General features: G+C 39.1%; 1 protein-coding gene across 1 annotated transcript in view; it reads right to left on the reverse strand.

The window, feature by feature from the left end:
• The window catches only part of PPP1R21 (protein phosphatase 1 regulatory subunit 21), a 142,912-nt gene that overhangs the window by 106,710 nt on the left and 17,119 nt on the right, over window positions 1-19,083 (reverse strand). Inside the window, exons 3-7 of the mRNA XM_007953997.1 lie at window positions 15,490-15,636; window positions 12,137-12,238; window positions 10,443-10,607; window positions 10,207-10,265; window positions 9,095-9,189 (exon numbers count right to left, since the gene is read on the reverse strand). Of these exons, the coding sequence (XP_007952188.1) occupies window positions 9,095-9,189; window positions 10,207-10,265; window positions 10,443-10,607; window positions 12,137-12,238; window positions 15,490-15,636 (568 nt within the window). The remainder of the gene's footprint in view (window positions 1-9,094; window positions 9,190-10,206; window positions 10,266-10,442; window positions 10,608-12,136; window positions 12,239-15,489; window positions 15,637-19,083) is intronic.

Genomic DNA, 19,083 nt, shown 5'->3' on the forward strand with positions numbered 1-19,083 from the left:
GGTTTGAACTGCCAGCCTTCTGGTTAGCAGGCAAGTGTCTTAGCCACTATGCTACCAGAGCTCCTTATAAATATATAGAGAGATTTAATTCAAGGGAATAGCTCCTGCAGTTATGTAGGTTTACAAATCCAAAATCAGCAGGCCAGATGGCACAGGGCAGCAGGATCTGGAGAATCTCAAAATCTGTAGGTCATATGGTGGGCTGCCAGCTTATGTCACAAGAACCAGAGGTCAGAGGACAACAAGTCAGATACAGGATCCAGAGAGAGAATGCTCTGCCAGAACATCCATATACATTGGATGCAAGGCATACCCTCAAGGAAACTGACTGGCTTTAAACTGGCTGACTTTTAAATTTTCAATGTCATCACAAAACGATGATTACAATATATTACATGATGGAAGAGAAATCAGTCCAATGCCTGCCAAACCACTGAGAATCATAGTCTAGCCAAGTTGACACATAATATTAACCATCACTGTCCACCCCTTGTCAACCTGGCACCTGTGCACATCTCCTTAATCCACACATAACCTCTAAACAGAGACAATGATAAAGTCAGCTTGCACCTAACATGATACAACTAACCAGAAATGCACTACCCCCATTTATATCTTACATTTTCTAAGTAATGGGATAAGGGGAAGAAAACCAACAGTATTTCCCATATGTATGTATACATACACATACACATATAACAAAACAGGGAAGAAATATTTATAACAATTATATACTCATTTCTGCAACTAGTCAAGTGGTCTTAACTGATATTTAGAACTACCTTCTTCCACCACTCATTCCATATTCTCTTTACCCTGAGCAAGCCCCTCAATTGACTGTGGTTCTCTGCCTGATGGGATGATTCACACATTCATTCATGATGGGTCCAGGCCATTAGTAGTCATGTCAGAATTGGGTCGCTGTCGTTTTCCATTGACTTTTATCACTGGGCATGGCAATACTAAGAGACACCCTAAGGGATTTCCAATATTCTAGACATACTCTTCTTTACTTCCATCATGTAATACCAATCCAATTTTCCCTTGGTAATCAGGATCAATCACACTAGACAGTACAGTAACTCCCTTCTTTGCCTGTTGATCCAGAGGCATGAGGAGTCCAAAGTGGCCAGGTGGCATTCTTAACCTCCAGTTCAATGGAATCAGTGTTGTGCCTCCAGGTAGGAGTATTCCTCCATTTGGTACTAAGACCCCCAGACCCTCAGAGCACTGGGTCACAGGGACAGAAAACAAAATTTTACAAGTGGTCACTAGGGATAAAAGTGAGTGGTACCATTTCCATTTCTACCCTGACTCATGGACCCATAAATCTTGGGTATGGGAGAAACAGCACCATATACTGGATACTGGTTTAGAACATATACAATCTCCTGGAGAACACTGCTTCAACCCTGCCACCTAGCTAATACCATATAATTGTGTCTTTAAAAGGTCATTCCATTGTTCCATCAAGCCAGCTGCTTCAAGACGATGGGAAACATCCTAAGACCAGTGAATTCCAAGAGCCTGGGTCCACTGTCACACTTCTTTTGCTGTGAAGTTAGTCCCTGGATTTGAGGCAATCCTGTGTGGAATATCGTGATAGTAGATAAGGCACTCTTTAAGTCCATGGATGGTAGTTTTGGCAGAAGGACTGAATGCAGGGAAGGCAAAACTGTACTCAGATTAAGTATCTATTCCAGTAAGAGCAAAACACTGTCCTTTCCATAATGGAAATGGTCTGATATAATGAGCCTGTCATCAAGTTGCTAACTGATCACCCCAAGGAATGGTGCCATGTTGGGAACTCAATGTTGATCTCTTCTGCTGGCATACTGGTCACTCAGCAGTAGCTGTAGCCATGTCACCCTTGGTGAATTAAAGTCCACGTTGCTAAGCCCATGCATAACCTCCATCCCTGCCACCATGGCCACTTTATTCATCAGCCTATTAGGCAATGAAAGGCATGGCTGGGGACAGACGATGACTGGTTTCCACAGAACATGTCATCCTATCCACTTGATCGTTAAAATCCTCTTCTGCCGAAGTCATCCTTTGATGATGAACACTCACAGGAGTTATAAATATCTTCACTTCTCTAGCCTATTCAGGGAGGTCTATCCATATGTCTCTTCCCCGTAACTCCTTGTTACCAATTTTCCAATCACGTTCCTTCCAAGTCCCTGATTATGCAGCCAAACCACTGGCCAGAGCCCATGAATCAACATGCAATTGTACATCTGGCCATCTCTCCTTCCAAGTAAAATGAACAACCAGGTGCACCGCTCACAGTTCTACCCACTGGGAGGATTTCTATTCACCACTGTCCATCAGGGAAGTCCCAGAAAGGGCCTGCAGCGTGACCACTGTCCATTTCCAAGTGGTGCCCGCACATTGCACAGAACCATCTGTAAAACAGGCATGAATTTTCTCTTCTTCAGTCAACTGATCATAAGAAACCTCCCATGAAGCCACAGGTGTAGACTGGGAGAAGGACGATAATGTGACAGGAGTGGAGCTATGGGAATTTGGGCCACTTCCTTATGTAACATACTTGTGCCTTCAGGCCCTGCCCAAGCCCAATCTCATATACACCATTTCCATTTAATGATGGAACTGCTGCTGTGCACATCCTGCTTTATGACTCTGTGGGTCACACAACACAGTTCATGATAGGCAGCTCAGGCTGCATGGTGACTTGGTGGTCCATAGTTAAGCATTCAGTCTCCACTAAGGCCTAGTAACAAGTCAAAAGCTGTTTGTCAAAAGGAGAGTAGTTATCTGCAGAGGATGGCAAGGCTTCGCTCCAAAATCCTAAGGATCAGCACTGTAATTCACCAATAGGAGGATGTCAAAGGCTCCAAATAGCATCTCTATCTGCCACTGCCACTTCAAACACCATTGAACCATCAAGAACATATGGCCCAAGTGGCAGAGTGGCTTACACAGCAGCCTGAACTTGTTGTAGAGCCTTCTCTTGTACTGGGCCCCCAATCAAAACTAACAGCTTTTCAAGTCACTTGATAAATAAGCCAGAATAGTACACTCAATGGAGGGATATGTTGCCTCTGAAATACAAAGAGGTCCATGAGGCATTGTGCTTTGTTTTTAGTTGCAGAGGGGTCAGATATTCACTTTAGGAGGAATATCTTGCCATGCCCCATACCACTGGACCCCTAGAAATTTCACTGACATGGAAGGCACCTGAATTTTTGTCAGATTAATTTCCTACCCTCTAGCACGCAAATGTCTTACCAGTAAGTCTATAGTCATTGATACTTCTTCCTTACTAGGTCCAATCAGCTTAATGTCATCAATGTAATGAACCAGTGTGACGTCCTGTGGAAGGGAAAGGCAATTAAGGTCCCTGCATACTAAATTATGATGGAGGGATAGAAAGTTGAAATACTATTAAAGTAACACAGTATAAGTATATTGCTGGTCTTGCTAGATGAAGGCAAACTGCTTCTGGTAGTCCTTCAAAACAGGTATGGAGAAAAAGGCATTAGCTACATACCAGGTACCAGGAGATATATTAACTTGCTCAAGCAATGAAACTACATCTGGGACAGCAGCTTCAAATGGAGTCACCACCTGGTTGTTTTCAATAATTCACTATCATTCTCCAAGATCTGTTTTTTGACCAGACCAAATAGGTGAGTTGAATGTAGTAGGCATCACCACTCCTATGTCCTTCAAATCCTTAATGGTGGCAGTCATCTCTGCAATCCCTCCAGGAATGAGGTATTGCTTTTGGCTTGCTATTTTCCTAGGTAGAGGTAGACCTAATGGCTTCTACTTTATTTTTCCTACAGTAATAGCCCTTACTTCACATGTTAGGCATCCAATGTGGGGGTTCTGAGAGTTGCTATGTCTATTTCAATTACGTATTCTGGAACTGAGGAAATCACTACAGGTTAGGTTGGGGACCCACTAGAGATGAACCTGAGCTAAGACTGCATTAGTAATCTGACTTCGCTATGCCCCTACCCTGACTTGTTGGCCACAATGCTATTTTGAGTCTTTTGGAATTAGAATCAGTTTTGAGCTAACGTCCAGTAATCCCCAAAAAGTCTGATTGTTTATTTTTCCCCGATGAACAATCACTCTCATAAAAGACTGCAGATTCCTCTGAAGAAAGACCGAAGAAAGACTAACAATATAAATTTTTGTCAGTGTGGTGGGGTCCTTCCTCAAGGGGGAGCCAGCTTCCTCTTCATGCAAGGGGTTATGGGTCTATAAACTGGCTCAATTCTGGGAATTGACTGAGGAGCCATGATTCTCTGTTTTGGCAATTCAAGTTAGATTGTCCTTCATTTGAACTAGAATTCTTTCACTTGTATAGATCAAGTAACTGTTCAGTAGATTTCCCACCTATTTCATTCTTAGGGAAACCAAGACTAAGTAGCCACTGCCTTATGTCCATATGACTCAGACTATTCTGATTACTGCTTTGACTCTGCTATCCATTATGGTAGCCATACCCACTTTGTTTTTAGCAATGAAGTACCTACCACCACTTGGCCCCACCACTACGAGGTCCAATCAACCCCCTAGTAGTTAAGTATCTTAGTTCAGTTAGGGCAGTAAACACTGTGAAATCTGATTTATATAAAATAGCAATCACAGTAGTCTTCAAAAATGTTGGAGCTCTCTTCACAAATTTGTTTTTCACCATTGTGGTAAAAGATGCATCCTCTGGCTACTCCATAGGTAGGTCTGTGGATCCAACCTGATAAATCCACTCCAACATGCCAATTTCCCTAAGGCTTTAGATACCTTCTACAGTATACCAAGGCAGGTCTATCATTTCAACTTGATGTAGGGTAGACCATCACTTAATCCACATTTCAGTGAATCAACCAAATAAACTATTGAACCCCCCTTTTCTAACCTCTCAACCTAAAACACTGAATGAAGAATCTGTGTTTAGTGGGCTCATATCAATAAACTCGACTGATCCAACTTTATGCTCCTTACTTATATCATTATCTCACACCTTTAACAGCCATTCCCACACATATTCCCCAAGTTTCTGTTTGTACATATTACAAAAGTCAAGCGTTCTTTTGGAATGTAGCATACCTCCTCCTGGGTCACACTTTGTACTTCACCATTCAGGGCTCACTGGGACCTAAGTCTAGTTACACATATAGAAGCAAAAAGAGGTGGTGGGAGAGATGGAGTAATCTCTTCAGATGACAGTAAGAGGGCTGGTTCTGTCGGCAGGAGTAATTCAATGGAATTAGGTGCTCAATATCCCCAGCTTTCTTGATTACCCTATCATGTGTCCCTATCCCAAGGGTCAGGATCCCATTTCTTTCCAATCAATGCCCTCACTTTAACTTCAGACACCAGTCAAGGTTGGGAATTCATTGGTGTTATAATTCAGCCACTCTTACATTAAGACTGTGGTTTGGATTTTGGTAATATCAGCTGTTACTACAAGAAATAAGGTGTTCTTTCATATTCCAAACCAAACTCACTGCCATAGAATCAATCCTGACTCATAAAAAACCCTCCTTGGGTTTCCAAGGCAGTATCTCTATGGAAGTAGGTTGCCCAATCTTCCTTCCGAGGAGTGGCTGGTGGGTTTGAACCACCAGCCTTCTGGTTAGCAGTCAAATGCCTTAGGCACTACGCCACCAGAACTCCTTTCTTTCATAGTATGCTGAGTGAAATAAGTCAGTCACAGAAGGACAAATATTGTATTAGTTCATTACTGTAAAAAGTCAAGGAAAGGTTTATATATGGAAGGAAACTTTCCTTGTTGGTTACTAGGAGTGGGAGGGGAGGGGAGGAAACACTGTAAAAATTAAAAAAAAAGGTGTTCTTTTCAGGGCACAAGTGGCAATTTTCAAGTCTTTTATGCCGTACTTGACTGTAAAAGTCTGCAGCCTTCATCTCATCTCTTTCTATAACCATCTATCTAGGGAAAGTGGGACCAACCAACAAGCCTCCTTCTACTTCTCAGTTTGATGAAAGTATTGAAAGGTATCAAATACACAATCACCCAGAGCCTTGCTTCTCACCAATGCTTGAACTATTGGTTGTGATATTTTGCACAATAATACTGCCACCTTACACCATGGATAAGCAGTGCCCTCTTCCCTATTAAAATTAGATTTATCAGTGTATTTAGGTCTAGCCAGACTTGAGAATCAATTAAGAAAACTCATCCTTAAGATTTTCTTCCTCTAGAACCATTCTTGGTACCAAATGTCTTAGGTTAGGCTCTCTACAGAAGCAAAACCAGTGAGCATATCTATATCTACATCTATATCCATATACAAAGAGATATTTATTTCAAGGAAATGGCTCATGCGGTTGTGGAGGATGCCAAGTCCTAAATCTGTGAGTCAGGTCAGGTTGGAGACTTCTGACTCATGTGGTTACAGAGGGTGATGAACCCAAAATCGTTGTACAGATGGCAGGTTGCTGGCTCATGGAGCTGTGGGAGTTGGTAAACCTCAAAATCTGCAGGTTAGATGTCAGGCTGCTGGCTCACATCCCAAGAACCAGAGGTCAGGATAACAAGTCAGATGCAGGATCCAGAGAAAGAGAGAGATTTGCCAGAACATCCACATATATTTGATCCAGGCTACACTCCCAAGGAAAATGAGTGGATTTCAACTGATTAGCTTTAAAGTGATTGGCTTTTCCACTGTTCATATCCAGTCACAAAATGTAGGATGATTGCATTAAATCACATTATGGAAGAACAATTAGTCCAATGTCTTGCCAAACCACTGAGACCACAGCCTAATCAAGCTGACATAGAACATTAACAATGACAAACATATACACCAATTAATCTGTCAGAATATTAAACAACGACAAAGTTAACCTTATCATCTTTCCCATAAAACTGCTACTTGCCTACAAGACTCTTTTATTTCTATCAGATGAACCAGTATCTTGCCACCACACTGCCTCCTTTCTTTCCCTTGCCCTCACACCCAGCCAAGGACCAAGCTGTCCTTTCTCTTTCCTGAATACTTTCTGCATCTTCCCTGACAACCCAGACTCAAGGCTCCATTATAGCACACTATCATGTATCACACTATCATGACTATCATCATAGTAGTTCAACTCCTTTCTCCCATTCCAGTGTTGTCTACACTCTGTTGGCAGATTAATTTCATGAGCACACAAATTTCATCATGAAATTCTTTTACTCAAAAATTTAACAACCTCAATGACTTATGGTTAAAAGCCCAAGTCCCTAGTCCAGAACTCTATGATCCAGTCCCACACTCCTTTTAAAACCTGACTACACATGACCATTCACCCACGCTTCCAGTCATACCTAATGACTGCTCCTCACACCATGATGCTACCTTCTGTCCTATATACGATACTCCTTGCAATTCCCTGTTTAATTTTCCCTCATCTATGCCCAATAAAACCTACTCATCCATTTAGGCCTGGTTTAAAGCACACTTCTTCCAGGAAGGTGTCCCCAAACCAGAAGTTATCTCTTCTTCCTATGGAGGCTCAAGACATTCACTAAGGCATAGTCTAGCTTATATTTTAGACATTTCTATACCCTACCTCTTCCATAAGGAAGACACTTGTATAAATCTTTGTACCCCATATGCTACCTACTAGTTCCTTAGATGGCGATAACAGTTAGTGCTTATCTATTAACCGCAAGGTTGACAGTTTAAACCCACCCAGTGGTGCCACAAAAGAAAGGCCTGGTGGTCTATTTCCATAAAGGATCCAAAAAAAAAAAACGAAACCAAACTCACTGCCGTCGAGTCAATTCAACTCACAGCAACCCCTCTTTGTGTTTCTGAGGTGGTATCTCTACGGAAGTAGATAGCCCAATCTTCCTTCTGAGGAATGGCTTGTGGGTTTGAATCGCCAGTCTTCTGGTTAGCAGTCAAATGCCTTAGGCACTATGCTACCAGAGCTCCATCCATAAACTTCACAGCAAAGAAAACCCTATGGAGCAGTTCTACTCTGCAGCATGTGGGGTCCCCATAAGTTAGAATCAACTTGACAACAACAGGTTTGGTTATTAGTTTATGTTATCCACCCATCTGAGCACTCAGCACATGATCTCTAATTACTTCCCAACTCAAAGTAATAACCTGCCTGTGAGGTGATCAGCACCTAAAACAGGGGACAACCAGTCTTAGAAAAGGAAGAATAAGTCCAAAAGAAAGCAAATTATTAGAACCTGATGACTAATAGAAACTGGGATTAAAGAAAAAACAAAATGCCCAGGTTTCAAGTGTAGTGGCTGAAAGTATGCTAGTGTTATTTAGATTAATGTAAAAGCTAAAAACAAGTATTTTCAAAGGGGGACTTAAATTTTTTATATAATAATGACATTTCCTGATTTTAATGTTTAACTGAACTGCTGTTTTTCTTTGGTTTATCTTCTTTCCTCATTTTACAAATCCTCTCTAAGAAAATTTAGCAGAAGTAAAAATTAATTTCAATCATGTGATTGTAGAAAAAGGAAATGTTTATCAATTTGACTATAAGTTTCAAAATCCAAACAATTAAATATCTTCTTTGCTTTCACAGTTTTGTCTTTATTATTGTCTAGAAATGACAATTTTGCTACCTATTATACATGCAAATTAATGTTTTTTGTTGTTTTCAAAGGTTTTGTGGTTGTTGCTCTTGGGTGTGTAGACTTCCCACCAGGCCATTCTCAGGGTGAAGAGGAAACAGCACTTACCCAAGCCACCCTTCTAACTGTCACTAGTGATCAGACATAATCAAAGGGCAGGAGGTATAAGATACCAGCCTGAGAAGATCCTCCTCCCTCACCAACCACCATGAGCAAAACCTTTCCTGCACCAACATTTGGATGTCTCATGTTTTTACCTTGGGACATGGTGATAAAAAAAATTCTGGATTTGGGCTTCCTCCAAGAAAATTGGCTTTGGAGTAGTTGTATATCAATCTGAACTCTCCCCTATGAAACATGAAGGCCAAAGCTCATCAAAAGAACAAAAAGAAGGCAACCTTGTGTTGTGTTTTTGCCAAATAGATCAGAAATTATTTTAATTAACTGACTACCACAAATTGGGTTCAAAGTTGCAAATAATGGAAAAGTGTACATAATACCTACTTGTATCATTAAAAGGTACTTTTTCATTGATGATTGATAAGGATTCCTCTAATCTACCTGACAAATCTTCATGAAGATTCTTTAACTGCAATTGACTGAAAGAAAAAAATACAAAACCATATTATCACCAATGAGACAGTGAATCTTCATTTGATGGTCACCTTAATAGCTGGTACTGGGCTTCAGAATTGTGCCTCACATCCGAGATACACTTCATAGCACAGAATTGTTCAAAGATAAAGATGAGAAAAATACTAAGCCTCAATTCCAAAACCTCTAGGACTCGTGTTGCATGATATGGAAGTTTGGAAGAATTTATCACAGTCCCAGTATCTTATACAAACTTAAGTTTATTTCCTCAAACTTAAGGTAATTTTAGAGCCATTTCAAAATCATGAATTTTCTCTTTACAACACATTAAGTGTTCATTCAAGTATTACTGCACAATTGTTTTGTTTTTTTATAAATACTATGTTAGATCTTTTTCCTTGAGCTCAAAGAAAATAGACTTTTTTTTCTGATTTAAATTCAACTATAAGAATAGGTACACATCTGAACCATGTATATAATGGTTTACTGCTAATGCAAGTAAACTGAAAAAGAAATACACTTGAATCGATCCTATTAAAACCTAAAATATTACTTATTTATCAAGTAAATGACAGAGTAGCCTTGAACTCCCATCCATAAGTAATGTTTTAATTCTAAGATTTAGATATTTCCAAATATTATCATATAACCTCTATTTAATTCAAAATATACTTTTTAAAAAAAAAAAGATATGTCTTGTGATTATTAGTTGTCCTGCCTGGGACTATCAGAGGGCATTAGGGTAGTCTGAAACAGAAAGCACCCAGTCCTCAGTACAGGAGTCTCAGAAAGTTATCTACCATAACCCAAAACATCTGCAGGCTGAGGACTAGCGCACAAACCACTCTATCAAGAATGCTTAAGACCCTAAAGATCACAAAACTGAAATGGATGCTGGAGATTTCCTACTCCTGTTTCCTCATTTCAAATGTGAAAAAATTAAGACAGGAATTGATAAAGCAAAAATGTAGGTCTCTTGAGTCTTACTTTAGGCCCCCCTTAGAATTCACATTTCCACATACCATTCTTCCGTTCGAAGTCGACATTCCTTGGCCTCCTTTTCTAGGGCCTGAGATTTTACCTGAATTTAAGAAGGAAAAAAAGGAGACGGCTCAGGTGACAGATGTAGGCATACTTACAAGATAGCGTGGGCAACAGTCTCACCCTGCATGACTAACTTTGTGCTCTACAGAGTTCACAGACAATTTGTAAAAGCCTTGATTATTAGGCAACACTCTCTCCCAAATAGTGGGCTTACTTCTAGTTTAGCCTTGTCATTCTGCAGTTTCTCAATGGTTTCCATGTACTTCCGTGTTAGGCCATCGACTACTGCTTGGTGCTGGGTGGCTTCCATCTCCAGCGTGGCCAGTCGACTCCTCAGCTCTGCCTCCACATGCTTATGTTGCTCGTCAGCTTCAAAAAACTGAAAGAGAGAGATGATTTCTCTTCTCAAAATATCCTCACACATATAAACAAAAAAGAAAAGAAAAGCAGCAAATACTCACTGAGCAATTTCCACATGACTCCATATGCTCACTATACTTCACCCACCCTGGCATGATCTTATTGGGTCATCACAGTTTATCAGGGGTTCCTATTATCATCCCCGTTTCTCAGATGTGGAAGCCAAGGCTTAGTGGGGTTGTATGACTTGTCTAGTGTCTCATAACTAAAATATAGTAGAAATGAGATTTGAACATAGGAAATCTACTCCAAAGCCTTCTTCCTTCCAGTCTTATGAATTTTTCTTTCAAATAATTTCTGACACACAAAGAATTCAATTGGTCAGTGTATAACTTTCCTACTAGGCTTACTGCCACAATTAGACAATCAGAATTAAAATAAATGTATTGTTAAAATAGATAATAAACAGCTTCACTCTACTGAGAGACCATTACTAATTAAGAATGATGAATACTTAGACACAAAATACACTGAGGTCAAAAGTTCACTTTTTACATTTTTAAAGATTGAGAATTAGTGCATGCTTATTTAGCCATATGATTATGAAAAAAAAAAAAAAAAAAGATATACTTGAATACACTACACCATGACTTTTACAATATTCTAAGAAGTGTGGGGCACTCATTCATTGTTTCCAGCATTTCACAAATATGTGTGTCAGCCACGGATGAGGCTTCGTGCTGGGCTGGCCACACAAAATAAATCAACATGGTCTATACCCTCACAGACCTTATAGCTAATCAAGAAACAGATACAAAACCAACTAAATATTACAGTTAAAAAGTAAGCCCTATGTATGGATCTAAAAAAAAACCCACATCCATTGAGTCAACTCATAGTGACCATGTAGGACACAGCAGAACTGCCCCATAGTGTTTCCAAGGCTGTAAATCTTTAAGGAAGTAGACTGCCTTATATTTCTCCTGCATAGCAGCTAGTAGATTCAAACTCCCTACCTTTTGGTTAGCAGCCAAATGCACTACCTACTTAAATGATCCATTCAGTATTTTCCTATATAAAGCAAATGAAAAAACTAAAAACACAAACTCACTGCCATCAAGTCAATTCCGACTCACAGCAACCCCTCCTTGGGTGTCCAAGGCAGGATCTCTACAAAAGTAGATTGCCCAGTCTTCCTTCCAAGCAGTGGCTGGTGGGTTTGAATTGCCAGTCTTCTGGTTAGCAGTCAAATGCCTTATGCACTACGCCACCAGAGCCAGTTCCCATATATTTCTATATTATTAAGCTATAAAGTTATTGTGTTGTTCTCTGAACAAAGAGGCATACTTCAAAGCACACAGCCACCTTAAGATAAATAAGGGATTTAAGAAACGAATAAACAATGTACATATATACCTAAGACCAAAGGAGACATTAAAACACCCACACATACATAAAATTTTCTACTATATCTGTACTGCTTTGTCAATATTCTCTGTCATACACCCATTTTTTAACCAAACAAGAAAAGCTGAAAGGTTTACTCACTTGTATATGCAAACGTTCATTCTCTTCTATCTTCTTTTGCAGATCTTCATCAAAGACACTCTTCTGCTCTTGACTCAACTGAGAGGAAGATTCTCCACTTTTCTGATGGAAAGAATAAGTTATGTCCACATAACTTTCATCCTTTAGAGAAACACCCTAAGGTACACAGATTCGCTACCACCTTAGTAGCTTGTCTCTTCTAGGTGTTCACCATTCTCAAAAAATCCTGCAAAAGGCCTACAGTCCATCATTTAACTTTTCCTATGTGACACAAGTTGAAACTGCAGATGTTGCAATGGATAGGGAAGCTTAAAAGAGAGACAGAGAAAAGAATCGGTAAGGCTTGCTATTCTTTGTAGATGAATTTAGTAGTAGTTCTGGTGGAGGACAGACAGACCCAGAAAGCAAGCAATACAAATATGCTAAAAAATATCATTCATTGCAATATGATCTTTTGGTTTGGGAAATGACAGTTTTAGTAATTCCATGAGTCTAAACCGTTAAAATCCTTTAAGAAATTTTAATAAATTGCTTAACAGCATTCACAAAGATAACTTCATCCAGAAGTTCACATAAGTTTCTATTTTTTTTTTAAAAAAGTACAATGATATAAAATAAAGCCATTATAAAGAAGCAGCAGAAAAAAGCTCAAGAATTAGGAAAAATACCTTCCTTTTGCTTTTTTGTTAACATTAAAATTTTCTAGAGAGAAGAATAGCACTATTTAAAATGTCCAATAATGAACATTTGTTTTCATGTATCACATAGAACTGAGACTATTCAAAAGACAGGCTAACAATGCATCTGTGTTCATACATCAATCCCCACCCTTCTTTGCCTTTCTTGTCCCCTAACTCCTCACTAAGTCACCTACTGAGCTAATATGATAATATGAACCAAAGATTGAACAGTCCTTTGAAAATGGAGCAACTATATAAAAAAATATTCAATATTCACCATGTTTAGAACACAAGAGGTACATAAGAAACAATGCTGAATTGTAGCATTTCAAAATTCAGAAAGCTTTCATTAAAATTCATTCAGAAGTCTTATTCCCAAACCTTAGTTAAAATAGTCCTGAAGAAGCCCTTAATAATCTGGGAGCATTGTTAAAGTATAGATGGCTATATGCCCTAGGGTCTTTCAGAATTTCCAGAGCACGTGCATTTTGGGAAATTTTCCCAGGCTGTTCTAAAATATACCTGTTTTGCCTTCTCTATCCCCCTTTTACTTGGAAACTACTGCTCTAGAGAATTTGTCCATGTAAGGGAAATGCATATGGAAAAGTTACTAACATATATTTAAGCTGAATGCCCATTACGTAGCAAATATAGTCAAGGCAAAAATACCAATTTGTCCTTGTAAGAATTAACACTTAGGAAATGTATCTGCCATGGAATAGGCAATCTACTTCTGTAGAGATACCACCTTGGAAACTCAAGGAGGGGTCGCTATGAGTCACATTGACTCAATGGCAATCAGTTTGGTATGGTTTAAGGTATGAGTGTTTCTACTGTCACTTTCACATCATATGAAAAGCAGTTACATCTTGACAATGTTTCTCATCTTATGCGTTCTACTTTGTGTTAATGGCAACTTGGTATAGCTAAAAGATACCAACAATTTTGACCAATATGAGATTTCCATCTACTTTTCTCAGCCACTTAATTAACAACGCAAATGTTTGCCCTAATAAATTCTTTAAAACTTAATTTCATATACCTCCTTTGCCACGAGACCAGAAGAACTGGATGGTGTCCAGCTACCATTACTGAACATTTTGATCAAAGACTCCACAGCAGAATCCTGATCAAAAGGGGGAAAATGCAGAACAGAATTTCAAATTCTTATAGACTCTGGACTTTCTGGAGCCATGGAACTATTGCCTACAGATAACCTTGAAACATTAAACCAAAAATATCCCCTGAAGTCTCCTTAAAACTGAATAAAAGTTTAGCTTAACTAATATAAAAAAGGTCTGCCTTATGGGACTATACCCACAAATATATACAGGTTTGACAAAGGCTTTCTCTACCTATGTATTTATATGTTTTGCAAATGTATCCATGAATGTAGTATAGCATACAGGGATACAGAGTTATGGAAACATCTTAGTCATAACCAAACACCTTGAGGGAATGAGTTGCTGGAATGGAGTCTTAGGCCCATAGTCTTAGGCATAATACAGTCCATGAAGACAATGTTCTACATCGTACTATGGTGAGTAGAGACTAAGGTCTTAAAAACTTGTGAACAGCCATCTAAGGGGCAAAGAAGAGTGAAGAAATCAAGATGTAGGAAATAATTAGTCCATAGGAGTAATGGAGCATTTAAACCCCAGGCTCCATGACCCTGAGACCAGAAAAATTAGATGGTGCCCAGTTATCACTGCTGACCACTCTGAAAGGGATCACAATAAAAGAACCTGGATAGAGTAGGGGAAAATGTGGAATAAAACTCAAAATCGTAAAAAAAAAAAACACCATTACTGGTCTGATGAAGACTGGTGGAACCCACAAGACTATGGACCTTAGATACGCTTCAAGCTATGAACTAAACTTAACCCCCCATGTCTCAACTGGTAGCCAAATAGACAGAGGTACATAAGGTAAACAATAAGATCAGGAGGGTATGCCCTCATTACCACAATCAAGCACATGCAATCAAGAGGACAGCATTTGCCCAGGGACAAAGCTAGGAAGGCAGGAGGGGATGGGAAGGAAGAATGAAAGGAAGGGGTGGATGCAGGGAGGAAGTAGGAAGTATACTGTTACAGTACGGGGATTGCAGTAAATGTCACAAAATAGAATGTATATGGATCACCAAATGGAAAACCAATTTGCTCTGTAAACTTTCACCCAACTCAAAATAAAAAGAAAAAACAAAGGTCTGCCTTGAACATTATGCTCTTTTAAGAACTATCTATATGGGATCAAATTGACAACAACAACTCACAAGATTAGATAGGAAGCTTAAGGGGCAGTGAGTTTATGTTAATGAGGGAGGAGTAACTCAGAAAAGAAGGATGAGAATGGTTACATAACTCAAAGAATATAATCAATGTTCCTAAATTGTACATGTAGTAACTGTTGAATTGGTGTATGTCTTTCTATGTATATTCTCAACAAGAAAATAAATAAAATTTAAGGAAACAACAATAAAAAACAAACATAATTTATATAAAATGAATTAATAGTAAATGCCTGCTTTCTTCATCCAATATCCAGGTGTAATATTTGGGAGTAAATTAAAAAAATAATTCTGGGGTGGGGTCCTCTTTTAAAACTAGGCCAGCCTAAAGACTTCTGTACTTAACAACAAGGTCACACTAATTTGCTTTTATTTGAATCTACCTTGTTTTTCTTGCCTCGTGGTTCACTTAGAGACAGTTCATCTTGTAGCAGTTCTACCCTCTTGGCAAGCTGCAGATTTCGAAATGTCAAACTGTCCATTTCCTGTTGTAGTTTTCTCAATGACTGATCCTTCATTTTCAGTTGTTCCTGTATCAAAGTGAAAACAGACCACAATTTAGCCTGAAGTTTCAGAAGTAACACACAAAAAAATATTTTTGTTTCATCAAAATATAATCAAGACCACTTGCTTTAGGGAATTCGAGCTGTATATTTATCATTCCAATTCTACATTTGGAGCTGTTTTGTGACAAAATCATTTTTTGGTGAAAATACATTTATAAATAAATGAAATAAAAATAGTAAATATATTGAAGTTACAGATAGTCATCAAATCAAAGTAAAATACCCAGAACTATGTGTTGTCAAACCTATGAAAGTCAATAGACATAAAGCCTGAGCCTACAAATCTATAAACCTGATTTTTTAAAAAGAACCTCAGAGTCACGGATGATAGCCATCAGTAAGCAAGAATGGGAAGAAATATATTTGTTTTCATTTTTTTCTATAAACCCTACCTGAATTTAAATCAGCTAAAATCAAGTGTTTTTTTCTTTTTTAACACACTTAATTTTACTTTCGCATTCTGATATGTCAAAGATAAAAATGTGTATTATCATAAACACAAAACATTTTCAAATTGCCGTTCTACATCAGTTCACTTTAAAACCAAGTGAAAACAGAAACATAATCTAAGATATAAACAACACGCCTTCTGCTGACCGTCTGTACTCTGTTTATATGATAATGGGGCAAGAAAATGGGAAACTAAAGAGAAATATTTAGTTTCCCTCTATTTTTTCAAAAACATTATTATAACTACATTTCACTGACAATGTTCTGAAAAACTCTGCATTCACTGATAATCAAACCCAAACGGCTATTTTCAACAAAAAAAGGTTAGACACTTAAAAGTCTGTTGTTAGTTTCCACTGAGTTGATTCAACTCATGGCCACCCCATGGATGCAGAACAGAACTGCTCCATAGGGCTTCATGGCTATGACCTTTCAGAAGCAGATCTCCAGACGTGTCTTCCAAGGTGCCTCTGGGTGGGTGTGAACTGCCAGCCTGTCAATTAGTAGTTAAGTCCTTAACTGTATGAGCCACCTAGGGACTCTTTAACTACTACATATATCTGGGAGCTCTGGTGGTATAGTGCCTAAAGTATTTGACTGCTAATCAGAAGCCTGGCAGTTCAAACCCACCAGCCACTCCTTGGAAGGAAGGTTAGACAATCTACTTCAGTATGACATTGCCTAGGAAACCCAAGGAGGGGTCACTATGAGTCAGATCTGACTCCACGGTAGTGCACTGTGTTGCGCTGTGTAACAGTATATTTAAAGAACTGTAGTTTTATTACTCTGACTGAAATAATCGGTAAGCTGAGAAGAGACCAAGTTTTAATGAAGAGGTGATCAGTATATTGAAATAAAAAAAAAAACCAAACTCACTGCCATTGAGTTAATTCTGATTCATAGCGACCCTTTAGAGCAGAATAGGGTTCCCAAGGCTGTAAATCTTTACCCAAGCAGACTGCTTCCTTTCTCCTGTGGAGCGGCTAGTGGGTTTGAACCTCTGACCTTTCAGTTAACAGCTGAATGCTGTAACTACTATACCACCAGAGCTGAACCACAGGTAGATGCCTATAATCTTTTGACATTATATGCATGTAAAAAGCAGGGTTTGGAGGGCTAAAACAATTATATTCCCCTTAAACAGATAGTCTCCTTTTCTATTGTTTGTTTACTAAATCCTTAATTTTTTCTTGAAGTTTAAAGGTAAACTTGGGTGCAGCCCATGTCCAAATCATCCTCTATTTCAGATCAATGAATGTTTACTATACCTAATAACTGACTGAAGAGGTAAACCCAACGAAACCAAAAGCCTGCTATAACAGAGGACATCCTAATATCCCTTCTAACAACCTGGTAAATTGTCATTAGCACTGTAATTACAATGCCCACTGCAGTGAATAATAAAACAAAAAGTAATTTCTTTATATCTTTACAATTAGTTAATCATTAGTCGACTAATGCTCCAACTGTATTAGCCAATGATTAATTTCATAAGGTATCATTTCCTCGCCCCACCCCCCAACCTGTTTCTGCAATGGGGATGATAATAATGTTACCTACCCTCATAAAAAGGAGCTCTGGTGGTGCAGTGGTTAAGGCATCTGGCTGCTAACCATAAGGTCGGTGGTTTGAACCCACCAGCCACTTTGTGGAAAAAAGATGAGGCAGTCTGTTTCCATAAAGATTTACAGCCTTGGACAGCATTTACATAGAGGGAAAGCTAGACAGACAGGAATGCACAGATAAGAAAGGCACAGAGAAGGGGTAGTCATAGGGAGGAGAGTTTTTTATGGTTGGGATTGTAATTGGGGCTGTGAAACCAAATGTGCATGAACTGTTTAGAGTAAAAGGAATCTGCTCTGTAAATCTGCACCCAAATAACAATTAAAAAAAAAAAAAAAAAAAAGGTCAGCTTTTGCCCAGGGATAAAACTCATAAGGGAAGGGATATCAGGAAGGGATGTTGTTGTTGTTGTTATGTGCCGTCAAGTCGGACCCGACTCATAGCGACCCCTCCTTGGGCTGCTGAGGCAGTATCACTATGGAAGTAGATTGCCCCATCTTCCTTCCAAGGAGTGGCTGGTGGGTTTGAACCGCCAGCCTTCTGGTTAGCAGTCAAGTGCCTTAGGCACTATGCTACCAGAGCTCCTCAGGAAGGGATAGGAGAGAAGGATAAATGGAGACAGAAAACACAGGGAGGAAGTAGGAGCAATGTTACTGTATTATGGGGATTATAATCAATCTCCTGAAGCAAAATGTGTGTGGACAGTTGAGTGGAAAACCTATTGCTATGTAAACTTCCACTCAAATCACAAATAAAAACTTAGGAAAAAAAAAAAGATTTACAGCCTTGAAAATCCAATACAGGTCACCATGAATCAGAATTGACTCAATGACAAAGAGTGAACAAGTGACCCTCACAGAACTGAAGACAAAATGGGATCATGCATATAGTGTACTTAGCACAATGCCTGCTACATGGGAGTGCTCCATAAATGGAACCTGTCATCACCATGACCTCTGTCACTACTGTAATCTCCATGATCTCCACCATCACAGAGTTCACCAAACATAGCCAGAAACAGGAAGGTGTCAAACCCCAGAATAGGCTAAGACAAGATAGGAGATACTTTCCTCAGTAAGAAGTTTAAATATCATTAGGAGAAATAATAATCATTTCCTCAACAATTTAGGTAAAATAATCTTGATGGGGTTACAGAGAGGGTTGGGAGTTCTGAACCACCTCAGCCCTGAGTTTGTGGTTAACAGCGCCTGAGGAGGTAGTACTCTCAGAGACAGACTTCTCTTCTGAAGGGTCCAACCATGTTGGCTACATTGTTGTTGTTGTTGTTGTTAAGTGCTGTCAAGTCATCTCCGACTCACAGCCACCCTATGCACAGCAGAATGAAACACTGCCCAGTCTTGTGCCAGCCCCATAGTCCTTGCTATACCTGAGCCCATC

The sequence above is a fragment of the Orycteropus afer genome, unplaced genomic scaffold (genome assembly GCF_000298275.1).
Source record: "Orycteropus afer afer isolate SDZICR_OR568_19922 unplaced genomic scaffold, OryAfe1.0 scaffold00423, whole genome shotgun sequence".
Lineage (NCBI taxonomy): Eukaryota > Metazoa > Chordata > Mammalia > Tubulidentata > Orycteropodidae > Orycteropus > Orycteropus afer.